Source organism: Sorghum bicolor, chromosome 1 (assembly GCF_000003195.3).
Source record: "Sorghum bicolor cultivar BTx623 chromosome 1, Sorghum_bicolor_NCBIv3, whole genome shotgun sequence".
In the NCBI taxonomy this organism is placed as follows: Eukaryota; Viridiplantae; Streptophyta; class Magnoliopsida; order Poales; family Poaceae; genus Sorghum; species Sorghum bicolor.
In genome coordinates, this window is record NC_012870.2 from 21,937,229 (window position 1) to 21,959,906 (window position 22,678).

The 22,678-nt window shown below is 45.7% G+C and overlaps 1 protein-coding gene, 1 long non-coding RNA gene and 1 pseudogene across 6 annotated transcripts; 2 read left to right on the forward strand and 1 right to left on the reverse strand.

Annotated features, from left to right (window-relative positions):
• On the reverse strand, nucleotides 193-5,103 carry LOC110431823. 5 transcript variants are annotated; one of them, XR_002449288.1, is made up of 8 exons: nucleotides 4,551-5,094; nucleotides 4,239-4,432; nucleotides 3,948-4,000; nucleotides 3,742-3,834; nucleotides 2,306-2,391; nucleotides 1,411-2,000; nucleotides 1,186-1,308; nucleotides 193-520 (listed from the first exon to the last, which is right to left on the reverse strand). It is a non-coding gene; the product is annotated as an uncharacterized LOC110431823 (long non-coding RNA). The 5 variants fall into 5 exon arrangements; XR_002449290.1 differs by having other exon boundaries at nucleotides 1,177-1,308; nucleotides 1,411-2,391; nucleotides 4,551-5,103; XR_002449286.1 differs by having other exon boundaries at nucleotides 1,411-2,391; nucleotides 4,551-5,097.
• On the forward strand, nucleotides 8,572-10,630 carry LOC8059270 (annotated as a pseudogene).
• LOC8070520 (xyloglucan galactosyltransferase KATAMARI1 homolog) lies at nucleotides 13,703-16,000 on the forward strand. Its single transcript, XM_002464478.2, has one exon. The coding sequence runs from the start codon at nucleotides 13,934-13,936 to the stop codon at nucleotides 15,773-15,775; it is 1,842 nt and encodes a 613-aa protein (XP_002464523.1). The 5' UTR covers nucleotides 13,703-13,933; the 3' UTR covers nucleotides 15,776-16,000.

A 22,678-nucleotide genomic window follows, 5' to 3' on the forward strand; every position in this document is an offset into this window, starting at 1 on the left:
ACCAAACGTGAAATGAGGCTAGATCACACCAAATCAAAGCTCGACCTCTAGTGATGCAGCGCTCACGCTCACCTAAATTTAGTTAGGAACTAGTAGAGGGGCGCGCGCCATCGCACGCACATGTATCTAGAATTCTGAAGATCGAGTTAATTGAAGATGTGATGGAATCGTATATTAAGATTCAGTTTAAGATAGACAAATATCTAACACGACAGATTAGACATTAAGCATTATACATGTAGTTCTAATATTACATAGATGAGTTTTACGGCTGCAGTAACATCTTAATTGTACATGACATGATAGTTTATAGGTGGCACGGGTACGGTTGGTACCTGATGTTTTTCAACAATGTGCCATGTTTTAGGTAGCAGTGGCACATTAGTTTATGTACAAAGTGTTTGATACAATAAATATACATATTTGTTTCATGAACATTGATTGCGATTCCAGTAGCTTTGGTCGCTTGCCTCAAACATTTGTGTCCATGGAGAATCAGTTGGCGCCGGAGGATGAATCTCTGAGTGAAATTGAGTGTGTTAATATTTCTTTTGTGAATAGGAAAGAGGGAGGTAATGTAAATGAGTGACGAATATGCTTGAGTCCTAGTAGTGGCAGTCAAATTTGACAAGAAAATTTGAGCACTTGTGCCACCAATGAAATTCATGTTTAATAAACAAAAAGCTAGGGATGATACAGAAGCATTAGGTCCATGCAAATTAACATCAAGAACCAGTAGCAAACGACTGTTCTATTGGGGCTTATCCGTTAATTATAAGCCAATAAGGAATAATGCAAGTAATAATATAAATATACAAATGAGACTAACCTTTGCATTCACAACGATATGGTCTTACAAAAGTAACAATGATGTCTAGATATAGAAAAAATATCCAAACTTGAGTAGAAGGCAACTCCAGCGAAATATCCAATGAGTTGCAAAACATAAAAATATTTAGACAAGATCTAGGAAATGCTAGAATCCCTACACGTAGCCCACAAGCCGGTGAAAGCATGACACTTTTTATGTATCCAAATTAGAAACCATGTCTAATTCATGGTAAGAACAGGAAAACTGGAATAGAACAGAATATGATAACTGAATCATAAAATCTCCAAATTGGTACATAGGTTTTATAAAAGGTTGTGCTAATGGTAGGTAAGGAAACACTGCACCTGACATACCTTTCATAGCGCCAACACCTTATCCAAGCTAGGGCACTAACTGTTTGACCAATCTAAGCACCTGAGAGATCACCTTGTTGCTGCCAAAGCCTGAAGATGTTGGGGCTGCATCAGGCATCATTTCTGGAAAATAGTTGTGTCAATAATTTTAGCAGCAACAGGGAGCGCCTTATGAAATGATAAAACCCTAAGCATATCATGACAGAAAATGCACATGGAACTTACTTATGTGTCAGTAAAAGTATAAGAAACACTTGAGTGACCACCTTGTACCTGCCAAAGTCCAAAGATGTGAGGGCTGCATCATGCATCATTTTTGGATTTGATATGTGTTGCATTAGCCTTATGAGAATGGGTAAAGAAAACAGGCCGAAAGAACATACATTTCGCATCAGGCGCTAAAAGGCGTGTATCAGAAGATAGCAAATATACCAGATACATGGGAGATAAATATGAGGCAAGCAAAAAGCATTTGGTGCAACTGTGCATGTGAATGCATATATCCAATTTAGGATTTGTCTACATTGCAATTAGCCTATTAGGATCTAAAGCTCATATTACTCTTATGGCCCAAACAGGTAGAAGATGGTGGGTGTTCAACGAAGCCTATGAGCAAATGAATAATGGAGCGTTCAGCCCATACCAGTTGCTCTATACGACTAAACCAAGGATACAAAAATATTGGAAATTCTTGATCTTAACTCAAACACTAAAGGTGTGGAGAGTTTAACTGTGGAGGGACGAAAAGTTAAATACAGCATGAAAGAAATTACAATCTTACGACGGAGGTGGGGAGGAAAACCTAGAAAGGGAACCTACAAAAGAAAGAGCAAAAGTTGGTATACAGGACATTACATTATAATTAGACAGTGTAAATAGGCAGTGAAAGACAAATGTGTTGTGGCTGCGTGGTGCCAAAAATATAAAGCACAATAGCATAGATGATGAAATTGGATGAATGGCAAATGATTTCTAGAACAAGCAACCTGGCTAGTAATTATAAAACCCAAAATAATCACATTAGAAAATTGGAGTTAATCAAGAGAAGAAATCTAGAAAGCCAAACTATATTTTTGACATCAAAAACATAATATCTGTATGTCGTCTTCAACCAGCATACCATGCAGACAATAGGAAGTTCTATCACAGTGCCGTAGAACAAAGGCTCTGAAACCATGATAACATGCCATGGTAATAGCCAACGAACTGAAACAAAAAATATCATATCTGAGGTGTGAAATTTGCAAGTTGGTCACATAAAGCTAGACTATAGAGACACTTCAAATTTCAGATCGAGTCCAACTCTAAATTTCAATTTGAGGCATATAATGCATGGTCATACATACAGGCGCGTGCCCCCCCACCCCCCCACATGAGGCTAAATAAACTGGATTCAAAAGACAGTGAATCGAACTTTAGAATGGGAGGCATCAATTCATGACCCATTTGTTGCATAAATTTTTCTGTGACAATAGAAAAGGCCACCACATTCAAATCTTTTTTTTGTAACCTTGGAAAATGGAAACACAGGAAGACCTAGGTTCAGAAGGGATGCATTCATAGGACTGCTTGAATCATAGCTGTAATTTCCCTTGCCAATCTGCTGCCTTTCTTGGAGGATGTGAAAAACATAATTTGAAAAGTTTAGGCATGGTAAAACATATCTGAGGTGTGAAATTTGCAAGTTGGTCACATAAAGCTAGACTATAGAGACACTTCAAATTTCAGATCGAGTCCAACTCTAAATTTCAATTTGAGGCATATAATGCATGGTCATACATACAGGCGCGTGCCCCCCCACATGAGGCTAAATAAACTGGATTCAAAAGACAGTGAATCGAACTTTAGAATGGGAGGCATCAATTCATGACCCATTTGTTGCATAAATTTTTTCTGTGACAATAGAAAAGGCCACCACATTCAAATCTTTTTTTTGTAACCTTGGAAAATGGAAACACAGGAAGACAGGTTCAGAAGGGATGCATTCATAGGACTGCTTGAATCATAGCTGTAGTTTCCCTTGCCAATCTGCTGCCTTTCTTGAGGGATGTGAAAAACATAATTTGAAAAGTTTAGGCATGGTAAAACAGGAGGAAATTTATATATGGCGAAGTATTTATTGAAGTGCTCTAAGCATCCATGGTTCCGAGCATTACTGCCGCCATGTAACCTGAGGGTCGTTGATTTGTGTAGAGAAAGGGATAGAAAGGATGTGGTGGCCACTTTAAAGGATATACGTAGGATTAGAAAGGGAATCATTCAGTTAAACATATGTATATAAAGAATTAGATAGCATTCGCGAGGCTAACAACTTTTGAAAACATAAACTACTTCCCTGACATTGATGTTTGGTTGGTAAGAGTAAAATTCAGTCCAAAACCAAGCACCTTACTATGAAAAACTATCTGTAGTACGTAATTGCAAAGCTTGTTATTACTACAATGTAATATAAACTGTAGGCATAGCCAAGGTTTACTTCTCTTTAATGTCAATGGATGCAAACACCTTTTCACTCTTGAACAACTGATGATCTAAAGAATAATCACTTTTACTTACCTTCAATATATTGACATAGCATATTTGAGTTGTCTAGGCATTCCGTCATGAGTCCCTTGTTGATCAATCGTCATGGTTCTTCTTCTTTCTTATCTGTGACATGGTCTTACTGAATCAGGTTTAATAACAACTTGAAAAGTATCTTGTAAGCAATACGTGTGACATTTTTGCATGATAGAGAAAATGAAAATGCAGCAGGTAGTAACCTCTGAATTATGGAAGACAACATCCAATGGTGTGTCACATTTCTTGGTATATGCTGAAATTGGTACAACATGAGAAATGGCAGACACCTATATATACTGAAAAGACTATACCAGCAACACAATGCATCGAGACATGTTTTTTTGGTTTTTGGCAGAACAGCAACCCCATGTATAATGAAAAGAAATCCATACATAGAAAACGAAATTAAAGTGTCAAAGACATAATGTGCCAAAGGAGGTAACTTTATTTTTTAGGTTGGAGTTCAGGGAGGAAGAAATAAGAGGAGTTACCCTGAAGAAGCCAACAAGCAAACAGAGCAGAAGGGCGCAACTGTGCATGAACAGAGTGCAGTGCAGAGGACCGTCGGGACTATCCGCCTGTGGCCAGCAGTGACAACCATTGCGAGCGGTGGACTCCGGCCAGAAACCCACGCCGTGGGGCACCCGTGCAGGAGCTGCTGCGCTGGGACAGCCGCAGTAGGGGCCTGCTCATGCCACCGCAGATGGGGGAGGTGGACGACCAGTTAGCTGTGCAAAGGGAAGGTGGAGGGAGAGGGGACCTTAAGGAAGAGCCATGAGATGGAGTAGGAAGGGGCGAGTTACCAGCATATGGGGCTCCCGAGCTGAGCCGCAGCCGCCAGCGAGGAATCGCCGAAACCCTAGGTCGTCATCACTGTCGTGCGGGGGTGTCCGTCACCGTCGTGTGTGGTTGTCCGCCCAGGACGACGTTCTTTGGGCTGGAGAGGGGGTCGAGGAGCCTGGAGGTGGCGACCTCACTGGGGAGCGATGGCGGCGCTCTCACCCTCGCCCCGCGCCGCCGCCATGGGAGAGAAACCGAGGAGAAGTCGAAAAGGTGAAGAGAATTAGGAGAAGCCGCTTCCGGTAGAATCCGATTGAAGAGATCTAGAGCGTTCAACAGCAGATCGGATGGACAGAAGAATTCGGAGTGACGTGGACAAAGTTTCTAGCCGTGAAGCTGACGGTAAATCTAGGGAAGAAAAAATTAGCTAGTTGTTTGCATCGGCCACACGCTCGTCTTTACTGGCCGATCCGGTAGGGGTGGCACTGCTGCCTTCATCAGCTTAATTAACGTACGTGGTCAGCAAACAAGAAGTCATTGGGTTCTTGCTCACCACCGTGTATCGCCTCGGTGGGAGCCGACTCTTCTGCCAGCGGGCATCTTGGTGTCCAGAGGCGTGGAGAGCAAAACTAATATACAACCAACTGCTCGCTGTATGGAAATATACAGCCAATCTTTCAGCCTATTTATATATATAATAATAACCAGCTATATAGCTTGTCTATCTCAAGAAATTTGCTTCTCTTCTTTCTCCTTCTCTCTCTTCTCCATATCGGTATACAGCTCACTTACCTTCTCTTATTGTACTTGCTCTGATACAAATGGCAACGAGCGTGTCGAACCGGAGTGACTACCTTCCTGGCTTCTTGCTCATGGTCGTACGTCGCCTCTGCAGGAGCCTGCTCTAATGCTGGTCTAGATTCAAGGTAGTCGGACCCACTAATTGTACTCCCTCTGTATTTAAAAACTTCAATTTCTAGAATTTGTATCAGTCAAATATTTTTAAGTTTGACCAACTTTATAGAAAATTATACAAAAGAGTACATAAAATGAATACCTTGAAAAAATATATTCTATGATAAATCTAATGGTATTAACTTGTGGTAATATAAATCTCATTATTTTTTCTTTCTAGAAATTTGATTAAAGTTTAAAATATTTAATTTAAGATAACTTTAAAAATTTAAGCTTTGAGATCGAGGGAATAATAACTAACGACCGGGCAACATGATGTTGTACGCCGGCATGACGGCATGGTGCATACCTGTTGTGTGCCGGAGGATACGATTAAAAGGTCACGTGTCCACACAAGCAGGCCCGTTAAACCCCGGCACCCTCCTTCCTTTTATTTGGGACGTCGGTCCACAAATCTTCACCAAATAAGTCCACAACCTAGCCCAATAAGGGCCCTCCTTCATCTCTGGCCGCTGACTGCTGTCAATCCGGTTCCGGTCCGACCTTTCACCTTATGGCCATGTGTGAGCCTTTGATTCTGGATGAAAGGATACGATTAAAAGGCCACATATTCTTAAACTGCCACCTATACTTTTCATAATGCGTCACGTGGAGCCCCGTTATTGCTATGTCAACACAAGAATCATGTCTTATGCGAACGTGGCTCGAAAGAGAAGCTGCACAGTCAAAACTCGTTTACCAATTATCTTTTATATATATCCATCATAACAAATAGTTTTATCAGGATTTGATCTCATAAAACTCAATATATGTTTGTATGTGGTATAAACAACCCATTTTATATGACTTGCATAAGGTCAAGCTCCATAAATTTTATAGAATATCTAATTTCCATGTAGGTCACTAAAATGAGTTGTTTATACCATGTACAACATATGTTTATTTTACTGAGAACAAACGCTGATAAATTATGTGTTATAATGGATAAAAAAGATAATTAGCTGTCAATCCGATCTAAATGGAGTGACGTGAGAAAGCCGATTTCTTGCACCAAACAGAGTGGTGCGAGTGTGCGAAAAGCAGTACAATAACTTTATCGTGACCACGTGAACTGCTATGACCAAATGGTTAGGTGTAAACTAATTCGGATATTATTTTAAAATATTTATTAACAATATGTTGAAAAAAAAGGGGAGCTTTGGGAGTTTTAAGAATCTTGTTGAGACCGTCGTGTACGCGCCGCGCTAAGGCACTTTCAGTTCTGCACAGAGCAAATCATAGAAGAGAATTGAGAGTTTGCCTGATTGGTAACTTGTGAGATGCATAGTTTATGCTACTCTCTTCTTGTATTGGTTCAGGAGTGCTTTTCATTTAGTGGTAATCAACTAATCATGATGTCAGGTTGTGTGCTTACGATAGTCGTGCCATGATATTGCTACACCTAGAAGTACATTATTATGTGACTCCTCCCCGAGGGAGTGCATATTTCAAGATTTAACAGTATTATGATTTTATTGGTGTGTGACGTTCCTGTCGATAACGAGATGTCTGTGGTGAATTCATCAATCCGAGGATTGAGTCTTCGAAGACGTTCATATGAGTAGAGTTTGCATGCATGTGTTTGTAGAGTTGAGTGTGTGGACGTTGTAATTGTCTGTGTTGTATGTGTAGCAAAGAACGGGTCCACAAACAAGGAGGTTGGAGGCTTGGAGCCAAGCACTGGCGGAGCTCAGGCCAGGGCAACCTGGGCCTTGGCCCCCCTTGCTATAGGCTAAGCACTAGTTGATATATAGGCTAATAATCATTGTTCAATACTTTGTAGTTATATAGGCTAATAATCATTGTTCAATGTTTTTTTCTTCTAATTTTTATACTCATCTGCAAAGTTATTTGCTATATGACATACAAATATTAAATGTGACTTATAAATGATAATCTGTACTTGATAGTCTATTTGATATTTTTGTTGGGTTTTTATAGTATTAATTAGCAGCATATTTGTGATTAGTGATTATTTGCTCTAGCATCTGTATACAAATTGATCTTCATAAGACAAAATTGGCCCCTCCTTAAAGTTGCACCTAGCTCCGCCACTGGAGCCAGGTGAAGTTTCTAGTCCTCTTCATGCATGCATGTGGATGTTGATTCAAGGCGCTCCACTTCCGATTCTCCATGGACCGTTTGGTTGGTGAGACGCAGAAGCTACTTAGCTTCCGAAGCGGCTCATGGAGCTGTATGAAACGTAGAAGCTACTTAGTCAAACTTGGTTAGATGGGTAATACTAATTTAGGCCTTGTTTAGATGATATCAAAATTCCAAAAGTTTACAAGATTCTTATCACATCGAACCTTTAGACACATATATGAAACATTAAATATAGATAAAAAATAACTAATTGCACAGTTTATCTGTAAATTGCGAGATGAATTTTTTGAGCCTAGTTAGTATATGATTAGACACTACTCTCTCTGTCTCTGAAAGCTTTAACTCCGAGAATCCGTGTCAGTCAAACTTTTCTAACTTTGACCAACTGTATATAAAAGAGCATCAATATTTACGACATAAAATAAGTGTCTTACGAAAATATGTTCTATAATAAATCTAATGGTATTAATTTGGTACTATAAATTTTAGCGTTTTTTTCTATAAATTTGGTCAAAGTTGTAAAAATTTGACTTAGACAACTCTAGAAGTTGCAGCTTTCAGAAACAGAGGGAGTAATTACCAAATACAAACGTAAATACTATAGTAGCCAAATTTCAAAAGTTTTTGGATTAAGCAAAACCTATGTTGCTCCCGCGAATATGATGAAAAGAATTGACCAATTGCATGCCCTCAATGCATCAGCAGTAACCACGCAAACCATTAATTCCCTGTCCCCATAGGCTGGCTCGATGCCTGGATGCAACTCCGTTGACGTCGGTGGTCGAGCTGAAGCTGACATGGGAATCCTCAGCAGCACGTGGATAGCCATTTTCTCCAGTTTGCATCTCCAGACAGCCGGCCAGTCTTGGCCAGACCAGATACTGATAAACAACCCTCATTTGGTAACCCAATGGACTGTACGGTATAAGATACAGTAGATAGATAGATTCACTCGATCGATCGAGATCCCCGTCCTTTCCAAGTTCATCGGTGACAGTGAGCTGTTTGCCGACCACGGCCACCTGGAGCGGCAACTCGCGCGCTGAGCCCAACGCAAACGCATGGCTTTTATCATACCTTCGAGATCGCCAGGCACAAGCCACTCCGACCCGACGAGCCGTGCCCGTACCGCCGCCGCAGCCAGCCCGCATTAGCATTAGCAATGGTCAAACCCAGCGCCGCCGTCTCCCGGCCTTGCTTCCTCCTCGTCACCGCCGCAGCGTTGTGGGCCTTGACGCTCTACCTGCGCCTGCTCGCCCTCATGAGCGTGCCCGTCGCGTTCACGGGGCGCGTCGCGTCGTTCGTCCCGGCGCCGGCTGCGGACGACACGACCAATGCCAGCGGCGATCCCTGCCGCGGCCGGTACATCTACGTCCACGACCTCCCGCCGCGGTTCAACGCCGACGTCGTCCAAGGCTGCGCGGCGGCCACCGACCGGTGGAAGGACATGTGCGAGGACGTGCGCAACGCCGGGCTCGGGAGGCCTCTCTCCGGCGGCGCGCTGACGGGCGCGAGGGTACGCCACGCACCAGTTCGCGCTGGACGCCATCTTCCACGGGCGGATGCGGCGGTACGGGTGCCTCACCAACGACTCCTCCGCGGCGGCCGCCGTGTTCGTCCCGTTCTACGCCGGCTTCGAGTTCGCGCGCCACGTCTGGGGGTACGACGCCGCGGCGAGGGACGCCGCCTCGCTGGACCTGGTGCGCTGGCTCGTGCGGCGGCCCGAGTGGCGCAGGGCCGGCGGCCGCGACCACTTCCTGGTGGCGGGGCGGACGGGGTGGGACTTCCGCCGTGACGTCGACGACCGCAACTCCACCTGGGGCACCAGTCTTTTCCTGCTCCCGGCCGTCAAGAACATGACCTTCCTCGTCGTGGAGACGGCCACCATGGGCTGGGGCAACGACCTGGCCGTACCTTACCCTACCTACTTCCACCCGCGCACGGACTCCGACGTCCTGAGCTGGCAGCAGAGGATCCGGAGCTCCGAGCGCTGGTGGTTCATGTCCTTCGTGGGCGCGGCGCGGCCGAGCGACCCGCGGTCGATCCGGTCGCAGGTCATGGCGCAGTGCGGCGCGTCGCCGGCGTGCCGGCAGCTCGGGTGCGCCTTCGGGAGCGCGCAGTGCCACTACCCGGGCGACATCATGGTGCTGTTCCAGAGCTCCACCTTCTGCCTCCAGCCGCCGGGGGACTCGGCGTCGCGGCGCTCGACGTTCGACGCCATGGTCGCGGGCTGCATCCCGGTCTTCTTCCAGCCGCGGTCGGCGTACCTCCAGTACAGGTGGCACCTGCCGAGGGACCACGCCACGTACTCGGTGTTCATACCGGCAGAGGACGTGCGCTCGGGGAACGTGAGCGTCGAGGCGGAGCTGAGGAAGATACCGCCGGCAGCGATAGAGAAGATGAGGGAGGAGGTCATCAAGCTCGTGCCAAGGCTGGTCTACGCTGACCCGAGATACAAGCTGGAGACGGTGAAGGATGCGTTCGACGTCGCCGTGGATGGCGTCTTAGAGAGAATAGCGGAAACAGAGGAGAGCAAAACAGGGTCCTACTGGCGGTGATTGAACTGAACACCAGTGGAGGCGACTCACAGATATATCTGTTGAGTGATGATTTCATTCTTGGGCAACAAATCATTCAAATTTCATATGTCTTATTTGGGTCCTCTTGAAGGTGTGTTTAGTTTAGGGTCACGGATTCAGCAACAAGCTCCTGTCCTTAGGCAACCTAATTAAACAGGGTCTATTTAATTTAGTACTGGTGGGCGGCATACAGGAAGACAAAGAGAATAGGAGATGGGGATGTCAACGACCATGGTGCAAGACGACTCCCCAAGCCCCAATGAGTTTAGGTAAGAACTACGGCCGGAGGAAATGAATAGCAACTACCGGGGCAAAAGGAGAAGAAGCGGGATAGCGACCGACATCTCACGATTCATCAGTCACGGAGGAGGGACGGGACAGGGGCATCTCACTGTCACTGATGGAAGGAAGAGAGGCACATGGAAGATGAAAACTTTTCAGCGAATGAACACTATTTCCACATAAGCATGAGCCTTGTTCTGTTGCACTACTTTAAGCTGTTTATGAAAATAATCTGTTTTTTTTGTAGCCCTGTTTTTTAGAGATGGATTATACATTTAGACCTTAATTTATTTTTTCAATGGCTTTAGTTGTGGGTTCTTTGGCCTTTTAGATGAAGCCTTGCTAATCACTGACTTAAGAAACACCTTCACGTGAAAAGGTCACAAGTGGTCGAAAAGCCATTTTTCATTCTACAAGGGTGAAGCCATCTTTACGTGTCTTCTCAAACTTCTTGGGTTAAGCCCATTGCAAAGAGTCATGCCCAATTGTCTACCATGACCTCACTTATAGCCTATTTGTTTTTTTATAAAAAAATAGGAGGGGTTATCTCCTACTGAAGTTTTTGTTAAAACAGAAGGTAAGGAGCTCATGTTACAAGATCATAAAATAAAAAGGGAAACAAAGAAATGTAAGAAAACTACACAATAGAGTGTAACCATTGATCTATGTTTGATATTGCCCTTAGTATTAGCTAGAGTAAACTCTTTCTTGAGCTTTAACTTTTAGGCTTTTAGTTTAAAAGTTGGCATTTTGATTTTTGGCTTACTGTTATTATCTTTTTGCTACTGACTTTTGGCAAAAAGTCAGAAAAACTCCTATTAGCTTGCTTTTTAACTTTTGATATATTTCCTCAAAAGTCACTTTTTAACTTTTTGAAAAACTAGCTCAATATTATTTCATCTTCTGGCTTCTAGCTGATAGAAGCTAGAAAAATGCAACCCATAGAAATCAATTTTCAGGAGTAATTGATGTTACAGACCACCTCTGAAACTGTGTTTATTTTCAAGGTTGTTAGATATAACCAACCGTCTATAGAAATATTAATTTTAGAGATGGTTTGTATTAGAAAACCATCCTTGTAAATAGAGACATTTCTAAGGGTTGTTGGTTAGAAGTCAATTTTCATCTATGATTAGTAATGCGAATCACGACTAGAAATAGATGAGGCACAAAAAAATTCACTCCTTTTCAAATCACGCGGGTGTTTGAATGGACAAATTGAATCCAACACTCCTGGAGACCTCTCAGGCTTGCCTTTCTTCGTTTTTTCTTTGTTTCTTTTTAGCAAAACTTGCCTTTCTTTGTTGAAAGGTGAAAGCTGACTGACTCCTTCGGCCCATGGATATTGCTTTTTATTTTGTAGCATGGGCCATTGGGCCATAATAGGCCACTACAGATTGGGTCTTCTCAATTTTTTCTTATGCTTGCATAAGGGGGCTGCTTGGTTCTTTTGCTATCCCAAGCTAGCTAGCCCAAGATTGCTCAGCCACGCTAGGCAACATTTTTTTTTGACAAAGCACGCTAGGCAACATTGATACGTGGTGTTTGGTTTGCCTAGAAATAGAAACTAGAAAGTAGCTTCGATTTGGTGACTGCAGAAGTCAGATTTGGGTCACCAGCGAAGCAGACGAGAGAACCCAAGCGACGAAGAAGCCAGGAGCAAGCGCCATTCTATACGAGTCTTATGTCGTTGATAAATCCTGTAGCTATGTCATTGAGACTTATTTTGGATGTATTTTTTATCCATCTCAATTCACGTGAGTTGGAATACAGAATAGAGTAAAAAATAGTTTAATTTTCACCCCAAATTCACACCAACATATGTCGGTTGAGAAGGATACGAGCATATCCAAATAAGCCCTAAGGATAATGCACCTTCCCTCGGTGGCGAAGCTAGAACAAATTAGAGAGGAGGTGCACATGTCTTATGGGTGTCTGGATATGTATTTTAGGAGGTGCATACATGCTGAAATTTTAAATTGCTTTTACAATTTGTGTGTGTGTGTGTGTGTGTTGGGGCTGCCTTCCCTTAGTCATTTGCAATTGTGCCTTAACCATCTCTGTTCTTCAAATCCTAGACCTACTTCTACAGTGCCAGATGCTACAACTATGGCAAGTAGGATATACATTTACTGGAGTGCCGTGTATTAAATCACCTTCAATCAGATGTTTGATAAATTCTTGAGATGGTTCTAGTGTACTTACAGTGTCTCTATATATTTTTTACACTAATGTATGCACTGTAACTTATTTGTTATAGTGGTGTAAGTTTTTTATTTTGTTACATTTTGTATGTTTTCTCTGTTATGTTCATATGATCATTCTTTTTTATTTGCCTTTCATAGAATAAATCTGGTTGAATTTATTTTTTTATATTTATGTTCTTTGAGAATATTTTTAAATTTGCTTTTTGTATTATGGATCTGATTTTATTTGTATAGATATGATTAAATTATTTTGTTTATGTTCTTTTATCTATTTCTGGTGTCCTTTTTGTTTGGTACATTGATTTGAGATCTAGTGGTTTTAGATTTTGTGTGACGGAAGCCCTAGAATTACTCGTTTTTGGGGTTTTGTTTGATTTGGGTGATATTTGTTGTTCGATCACACGGGTGACACAAGGATGAAAATCACCCAAGTTTTGAGTAGACAGACCCCTTTTAAAATGACATATCAGATAAATATAATAAAACATGGAGGAAATCAGCACTCTTAATGCATAATTTTATTCAATTATTTTATAAACATTTAATTTCACCACTCATTGGCAGAGAGTTTCCTCAATCTCAATTTTTTCTCTATTCTTAGTAAACCTATTGTCATGTTAAGAGATGCTTATGTGTCAGGCCATGAAAAACGGATAAACCTCTCCTGACACTCAAGTGGAACTAAACAAAAATCATGCCCGATTGCCGTGGAAGCATCTCATAGGAATCAGAGAAAAGAAATGCACAGGCGGTATGACAAAATACATGGATAAGCCAATGAGCTGAGCTGATGAGAGCCTAAAGCAGCCATCTGCATGCTAGTCAGCACGCCATTAACTCTCCATCTCCGATCCACATACTGCCGGGATGCATCTCGTTGACATAGCAGCTGGTGAGCTGACTTCGGATTACTCTACTCACTCGCACGTGAATGGCAAAGCTCTCCGGCCTGCATCCCCAGACAAACCAGGCAGGCCTGCTGTCACGCAGCTTAATTAGCCTTGATTTAGTAGTCCAGTCGGAGTAATTCACCAGAGATCCCCGCAGTTTCCGTGTCAGTGACAGCCACTGGCAGCGTTTTGATTCGCCCGACGCAGCCGCTCGGCTTTTCATGCCCCCTCGCCCCGCGCGCGCTTCAAACACCGGCACCTCGGATCCCACGCGACCCGACGCCAGCCAGCCTCCGCAGCTCCACCCTGACCGCCACCGGCTCCCCCGCCGTGCCACCTAGCTCGCTCGCTCGTCCTTGTCCCGGGGCGCGCACGTCGGCCGTGCGGCATGAAGCGGCACAACGCGGGCGAGTTGCCGCTGTCGTCGCCGGCGGGCGACGGCAAGCGGCTGCTGGCGAACGAGGAGGAGGCGGAGGACAAGATGGACAAGTACGACAAAGGGCGGGTCCGCTGTTCCCGGCTCTGCTTCCTCTTCGCGGTCGCCGCCACCGTATCCATCCTCGCTCGCCACTGCTACGACGCCGGCCTAGGCCGTGGCGATAGTGCCGGCGTGGTGCGCATCGAGGCCGTGCCCCACGGTCTGCCGCCGCCGGTGCATCGGGAGCGGAAGATCGTTCCGATCGCTCGCGGCGGCGAGCCGTCGGAGTCCCGACATTCCACCTCGTCTCCGGTGGACGCTGGCGATGACGCTGACACGTCGTCGAAGCCTTCGGCGTCACGGTCTGACGAGTCCGCCAATGGAGGCAAAACATCGTCGAAGCAGAGCTCGCCCTCGGGGGCTCATGCTCATACCAAGCAGCTCGGCAGCCACCCCTTCGCCCGTGCGCTGGCCTCGGCCGCCGACAAGGACGACCTCTGCGGCGGTCAGTACATCTACGTGCACGAGCTGCCGGCCCGCTTCAACAAGGACATGGTCCAGAACTGCGACAAGCTGTCGCCGTGGACGGACATGTGCAGGTACACCACCAACGGCGGCTTCGGCCCGCTGCTCCGCGGCGGCAAGGGCGCGTTCCAGGGCAACGGCGCCGGCTGGTACGACACCGACGAGCACGCGCTGGACATCGTCTTCCACGAGCGGATCAAGCGGTACGAGTGCCTCACCGACGACCCTTCCCTCGCGGCCGCCGTCTTCGTCCCGTTCTACGCCGGCCTCGACGTCGCGCGGCACCTCTGGGGTAACAACGTCTCGGCGAGGGACGAGATGGCGCTGGACCTGGCGAGCCTGCTGGCCAAGAGCCCCGAGTGGCGCGCCATGGGCGGCCGCGACCACTTCTTCGTCGCCGGCCGCACCACGTGGGACTTCCGGCGGAAGGATGACGCCCATGCTGAGTGGGGGAGCAGGCTGCTGAATCTCCCCGCCGCCAAGAACATGACCGCGCTCGTCGTGGAGGCCAGCCCGTGGCACCTCAACGACGTCGCCATTCCCTACCCGACGTCGTTCCACCCGGCGAGCGACGAGGACCTCTTCTTCTGGCAGGACAGGGTGCGCGCGCTGAACCGCTCGTACCTCTTCTCCTTCGCCGGCGTGCCGCGCCCCGGCGACGACAAGTCCATCGAGGGCCACCTCGTGGACCAGTGCAAGGCGTCGGACTCCTGCTCGCTCATGGAGTGCAGCACCACGGGTCCGGACAACAAGTGCGAGTCGCCGGCCAGCGTCATGAAGCTCTTCCAGAGCTCGACGTTCTGCCTCCTGCCGCGAGGAGCCACCGACACGCGCCGTCACGCCTTCGACGCCATGCTAGCCGGGTGCATCCCGGTGTTCTTCCACCCCGGCTCGGCGTACGTGCAGTACGTCTGGCACCTGCTCAAGACCCACACCGACTACTCGGTGTACATCCCCGAGGATGACGTGCGCACGAAGAACGAGAGCGTGGAGGAGAAGCTCCGGAAAATACCGCCGGAAACGGTCGGGGCAATGAGGGACGCCGTCGTCGGCCTCATCCCGTCGGTGACCTACGGCGACGCGACGTCGAGGCTTGAGACGACGGTGAAGGATGCGTTTGACATCGCGGTGGCCGCTGTCATCAACAAGGTGACGAAGCTGAGGAGGGGCATCGTGGAGGGTCGAGCGGAGGAGGAGAAGATGGAGAGGTATAGCTGGAAGTACCCGTTGTTGGCAGAAGGGCAGAAGGCAGAGGACCATCATGAATGGGACCCCCTGTTCAATTAGCTCGTCATTGTCGCAACCATTATGCGTGGCATTGTTTGACGAAGAATTTAGGGTCGTTTGGAACGCGAGAATTTTTCTATTCGTGATTTCTGCTGGAATTGAGTTGTTTCTTCACGAAAAATTCTTGTCTCCCAAGCATCGTTCTCTTACATTTTATACTCGGTTGTAGAGTTCTGTATTATCATTATATATGTAGTGAGAACAAGCTCACGGCTGCAAAGTGAACATTAAACTAGATACCTCGTTTTGTTTTAACAGGAGCGGTTTCCCATGATTATCTATAAATAAACGAGTAGCGATATACCTGTCCAAACGGCTACACATCTACAGGACCGTACAGCTTCCCAGCAAGACGGCTAGAGGGCCGTCGCCCGTCGGCCCGTGCCGTGCTTAGATCTAGCTGTTGTGCTGGGGCTGTAAACTAGTGTCGTGATCAGGCCTGATATTAGACCTATCGTGCTGCTCCGAGCTTGGTCTGTTTAAGAACTAGGCCCAACGCCGGCCTTGAAGAAAAACCCTAGATATCAATAAAAACTGGCTTATTTTCATTGGGCTGCTTTCTGTTCGCCCGCCCCACCACTGCTCATTCACCACTCCAACGATCCTCACTTGATTGTTCACACATGGTTTTTAAATATTTTTAATAAATATTTTAATAATAAGAGCACTAAAAAAGAATAAGCAAATCTAACCCATTTCATCGCACTAGCTACCAGGTTGTCAAGCCACAAGAGGAGCCTCTTTGGCCTAGACTTAACTCGGGCTGGCGTAGCGAGTGATGGGGCCCACTCTGTCACGCCACTGGCTCCAGCGCGACAATGCTGTCGCGTTAGGCTAGTTGGCACGACATGGCCCAAAGGGGGTGGGTCCAGCCCCTTGCTTCTATGTTCTTTCTCCCTCTTTCTTATGAGCTTGTGAATGGGTTTTGGAGGGCTCTCTCTCTCTTTCTCTCAAGTTTGGATTTTGATTTTTGTTTGCAACGATCTTGTGTACGTAGGAGGTATGACTCTCTCACCCTTTGATGTTTATGTGTTAAGTTAATGTTTATAGATTGCTATGGTTTATACTGCTGTGTTCAAGACTGACTTTTGTTTGGTTAATTGAAAGTTTGTTTGGCTAATGACATGTAATATAATTCCAATTGCATGTGTACTTGTTATACAGTTCTAGTGTTTGGACTGGTGTCTAGTTTGCACTGTTCTAGGACTTGCTACTGGGTTAGACTGTTGTAACTAAGGTTAGCTTTAGTTGAAGTTAGTTTGTACTGATTAGATGCATGGTTTTCATGTGTATCTATAGAGATGATTTGCATGATTACGTATGCTTCTAGGGTTTGACTTGATGGGTTTACACGATTATATAGATGATTTGTAGGTCAGGGTGGATATTGAGCCAGCTCGGCACGTTAGAGCTTGGCTCTTTAAGAATCTAGCTCGACTCGGCTCGTTTCACTAACGAGCTAGAGGAGCAGCTCGGCTCGGCTCGGTAAATAGCTCGAGCAGCTCGTTTTGGCTCGCGAGCCAGATGTCAAAAACACATTACAGGGAATTTTTTTCATGAACAGGAAGCTTTGACAAACACTAAGTACATATAAATTTAACAAAGTAGAATATAATTCATCCATGATTGATCCACAATTCATCAAAGACTCCTAAGTTTAAAGGCAGACCACAAGTCCACAACGATAGTTATACTCATACAGTTTAGACTTTAGATATCATCAAAAATTGACGAAAAACCAACTTCACTAATATTAAAGTAACACTGGGTCCATCCACTCTCAATCATATATTCAGATAAAGTTGGAAGAGCATAATAAAAATGTATAGCCTTCGATGCTACAACTATTTGCTTCTTGCCTTCCTCATAGCTTCATTTGTGGGAATGGCATCTGCATCAAATGCTAATGTTAGCACACGTACAACATATTCATTAACAGCTCTAGCTGTTGGTGTACATACAAATTCGAAAGGAAAAAAGTTTGTACACAGAATATTTCCATTTTTGCAAACAATAACTACAAAATGCAGTGCAAATATTTGCTCCCAATTGCAATTTATTAAGACAAAAAACATAAACATAAATTCTTCTAGCAAATCGGTCATGTCTAGAGGCTGTTTGCTTCCTGGCCACAAAATGCTATGCTGAATTGTGGTGGCACCTAACCTAAGTTGCTACTGTTTGTTGACAACATGCCTTTAACCAGTCAATGTGCCAACCAGGCAGAAAATCCAAAGGTTCACACATATAAATGAGTTAAGGCAGATCTGTTGTGCATTGTAAAATAAACTTACTAGTTGCTTTCCACCACACTGTTGGGAAGCTCCACACTCTCATGTCACCATCATCAGCATCTTCTCCCTGTAAAAACATTAAAAGAATTAGCATTACACATTTACTGATTTACATTACACAAATTTTGGAAAAATAGAGTTGAAAAATAGACTAAACAGTAAACATCACATACCAGAATAATAGGAGGACTTTTAGAACCTCGTATCCAACTAGATGCACAAACTAGTGCTTGAACTGTCGCCGGCTTTAAAAAACTCCTATAGTCATCAAGAATTCTACCTCCACAACTGAAAGTGGATTCAGATGATACGCTGCTAGCTGGGACAACTAAGAACTTCTTTGCTCACAATAGGAAATCTAAGAGCATTCACCTTCCAGTAGTGAAGTAAGTTGAAATTCTTATCATTTAATGGATGGTTTGCTTCATCTAGGTAGATAAGTAACTCAGATTTTGAAGTTCCTGAGGCACTTGACTCTAGAAATGACTCAAATTCTCTTGAAACAAGGCAAGCCATTGAGCTGGTTGTTTGATTTGATGATGAGGCTGATTGAGTGGTTGATGAGCTACTACTGCCACCCATTTTACGGCGTTGGTCCAACTCATGCTTCTTGTATAGCTCTTCTAACTCATTTTTTATATCAGCAACCTCTTGTTGACACCTTGAGGAGCTATAAAGCTCTCTAAAATAGAACTCAATATATCTCATTTTAAACCTAGGGTCAAGGATTGTAGCAATAACCATTACATTGTTCTTCTCTTCCCAATATTTATGAAATTTGTCTACATTGCAGCACCCATGTTCTTCAAATAAAGGTCCTTAGAATTTTTTGCATTCAACAATGCAAGCTTGACTTTCAAAATATAAGGGTAGAAGACATTAGCAGTCGGGTAAATTGAACTTGAAAATGCAGTGGTTGCTCTAGCCATCTCTCCTAGAATTGGCCTAATCTTCTCATACATGTCCCATTGAGAATCATTAGGTTTCCATGCATAGTTCTGGTCCACTTGAGCATAATAACCAAATGCGTACCTATACTCAATGCAAGTGTTAAGCATTTTATATGTTGAGTTCCACCTTGTTTTAACATCAAGAGACGAACATTTTCCAACTTTGGTAGCATAATCATTGCAAACCTCCACAAATTTGTATAGATGACTTGGAGACCTCTTGAAATATTTCACATTATTCCTTAGATCACTTATGAGACCTTCTATTGGTTCTAGACCATCATTAACAACCAAATTGACTATGTGAGCAGCACAACGAACATGAAAATATTTAGGATCAAATCCATTCTTTCTAGCAAGCAGTTTGGCTGACAAATTTGTAGTAGCAACATCATTGTTTGAAGCATTATCAAGGGTGATAGACATAACCTTATCTTCTATTTTCCATTCCACCAAGCACTCAAAAATAGCATGAGCTATCACCAAACCAGTGTGGGGAGGATCTAACTCAATAAAGTTAAGAACACGACATTGTAAAACCCAATCACTATCGATGTAATGTGCCACCAAACACATGTACTGAACATTTTGATTAGATGTCCACAAATTAGTAGTCAAACTTATTGATTCAGTCTCTCTAAGACTCTTCTTTAACTGCTCTTTCTCAGCTTCATAAACTTTCATGCATTCATTTTTAATAGTCTTCCTACCAATACTTTCATAGTTGCTATTCATCCATTTCATCAAGATATTAAACCATTTATGCTAAACCATCCTAAAAGAATACTCATTGACAATTATTGTCGGCGTCTAGACTCGCCGTCTAGACACTAACGAGTATAAGTCTGCTACCTTCCTAAACCCGGATGGTGATGCAAGTGGAACACAAAGAATTTATACTGGTTCGGGCTAAGGATGCCCTACGTCCAGTGTGAGATCGGGGGTCTGTATTGCCTTGCACCCAAGAGTGCTTGTAGTAGGGGTATACAAGCAGGCTGCGAGAGAGGGCTAAGTCCCAGGTCTTGACTTTGTGTGGTGGACAGAGCGCGGCTTGCTATTCTGTGCGTGAACTTGCTTGGAGTTCTAGTTTTATGTGTGTGTCTTGAGTCTTAATCGTGTGTCTATCTTGTGAGTCCTGGCTCCCCTTTTATAGTTTCAAGGGGACACAGGGTTTTTACATGTGTGGCCGGTGATCTTCCTCTGGTGAGTGGTGAAGCCACAGTCCCGACCCTGTAGGGGCTTGCCATCTCGTCCTTGAGGTATGGCTGACAGCGTGGTTGCTTGTGGAGGTTCGCCGAGCCCTGTTGAAGTCGTGGGGGTCGGATCGATGACACTGCTGCATGTCCTATAATAGTAGGAGGAGACAGCCAATAGTGACACTGGTTAATCTCTCCCATACCTCTTTTACTGTGAGGCGGTACACCACAGTGAAAGAGGTAAGGCTGCATAGTGAGAGAGGTAAGGCTATAGTGGCCGGGGTGGTTGGAACAGTCGCTGCCATGCCCTACCATGGTATGGGGATCACAGCGTCCGTCATGTCGAGGGTACGGCCACTGTGCGTTGGAAGCCTGGCTCCGAGATGGGGGCTCGGGCGAGGCGGCGTTGGCGCCCGAGCCCAAGAGGGGTCGGGTGAGGCGGAATTTGCGCTTGAGGCCAAAGGGGTCGGGCGAGGCAGAACTCGCGCCCGAGCCCTGGCGATCTTGAGTGTTCTGCTTTATCTCATTTTTTGCGACTTTTATTTCTCTGATTTGGGTATCTCTTTTTATGGTACCCAACAGTAGCCCCCGAGCCTATGGAGGGGTGAAGGCACCCCTTCAGAGGTTCTCTTTTTAAAGGGCAATTTTTGTTGATTCAGAGCTTCTTATTTCCTTCGGGGGGTGTAGCCCCCGAGCCTTTTGGAGGAATGGTGTTATTCCTTCAAAGGCTTTTACCCCTAAATATTGTAGTCGGGAGTATTCGAGGGATAGGTTGCGTGTTCTTTACACGTAGTGCCTGTTCCCATTATGCGAGGAAGCCCCCGAGCCCTTTCCCCACAAGGGTCGATCAGGTTCTCTCTCGTCTTGTAGTTACGTTCCTCATTCATCCTTTCGCTCGGAGGAGGGGTGGGTAGCGCCGTACTACCCTCGATGGGCGAGTATCGACGTTCCCCGAGAGCTGCAAGCGGGTAAATCCAAGTGGTGGCCCTATGGGCACATCTCAAAATACCTGAGGGCAGTCACGGTGGATGTCGGAACCGTTCGCTAGGTTCTGAGGGCTCGGTGCCTCCCTCGATGGGATCCCACTCACGTGACACCCGCATGGGTCTCGGATACGACTGGCAAAGATGCGCCGATCCCCTAGGGGGCTCGGACCATGGCCTCTATTGTGCTCATCCTCAGTCATCCCTCGCTCGGTCATCCTGAGGCGACTGTTCGAACCCACTTTGTAGGTCAGTCTCACAACCTCTAGAACGTAGGCGGCCATGGCCTAGGGATTTTTACCTCGGGAGGATTCAGATTGATTGCAGTGGCGGTGTCGGGTGAGGCAAAACCTGCGTCCGAAAGAAAACCGCCCTGCTGCTCAGCTCGGGCGCAGCACGGGGTCGGGCGCCGCTTGCACTGGAAGGAACCGCCCTTTTGAGGCGACTTGCGTGGGGAGCCAGAGCGACCGTGCCGTTGTGCCCTGGCCGGATGTGATGCCTCACGTGCAAATTTAATGCGTGCGTGCAGTGGGCGTGGGAATCGGGAGAAGTGGGCGTTTCGGTTTTTCACCTGGTCAGGGAGCGGGTGACAGTTGCTCTCTTTCCCGTTGATCTTCTGCGCGGGAGGTGTGGCCGCGGCACGCTTCTTCTATAAAAGCAGCCCGGGGGTCCTGCTCCCATTTTACCTATCTTTGCTCCCAAAAAAGCTCTCGCCTCCCAATTCCTTTGTCGCCGCCTTTTCCGTCTTACCCCGCAAGCATCCTCCTCCACTCGCAGCCATGGCCGGCGACGACGCGTGGTACCCCTGCAACGTGACGAGGTCCGCGCTGGAGGCGCATGTGAAGAGCGGACTCCTCCGCCCTATCTCGGGTGAGGGCGCGCCGGAGTGGATCGCTCCCCCGGTGAGCGATAGGGAGCCAAACCCGCCTCCGGGCTATGTGGTTTGCTTCCTATCATTCCTGGAGCGGGGGTTTGGAACACCCGCCGGCTGGCTCATCCGGGCCATCCTGCACTACTACGGGGTGGAGCTACTGAAAGGTCCTAATATGGCTAGAGGGGGGGTGAATAGCCTATTTAAAAAATCTACAAAAACACTAGAGCAAGAGGTTAGTAAATAACAAAGCGAAGCTTTTTGCTCTAGCTCTAAAAGGGGTGTTTGCAAGCCACCTATCCAACAATTCTAGTTGATATAATCTCTAGGCACACAAGAGCTATGTCACTACTTACACTAGAGAGCTACCTAAAGTTTCTATACAAGTAAGAAAGCTACTCTAGTTTGCGGGAAAGTAAAAGGAGATGGTTTGATTTTTATACCGCCGCGTAGAGGAGATGAACCAATCAATAATATAAAGTCCAATCACCGGGAGAAATCCAATGAATAAACACAATGGAGACAAACAATTTTTCTCCCGAGGTTCACGTGCTTGCCGACACGCTACGTCCCCGTTGTGTCGACCAACACTTGGTGGTTCGGTGGCTA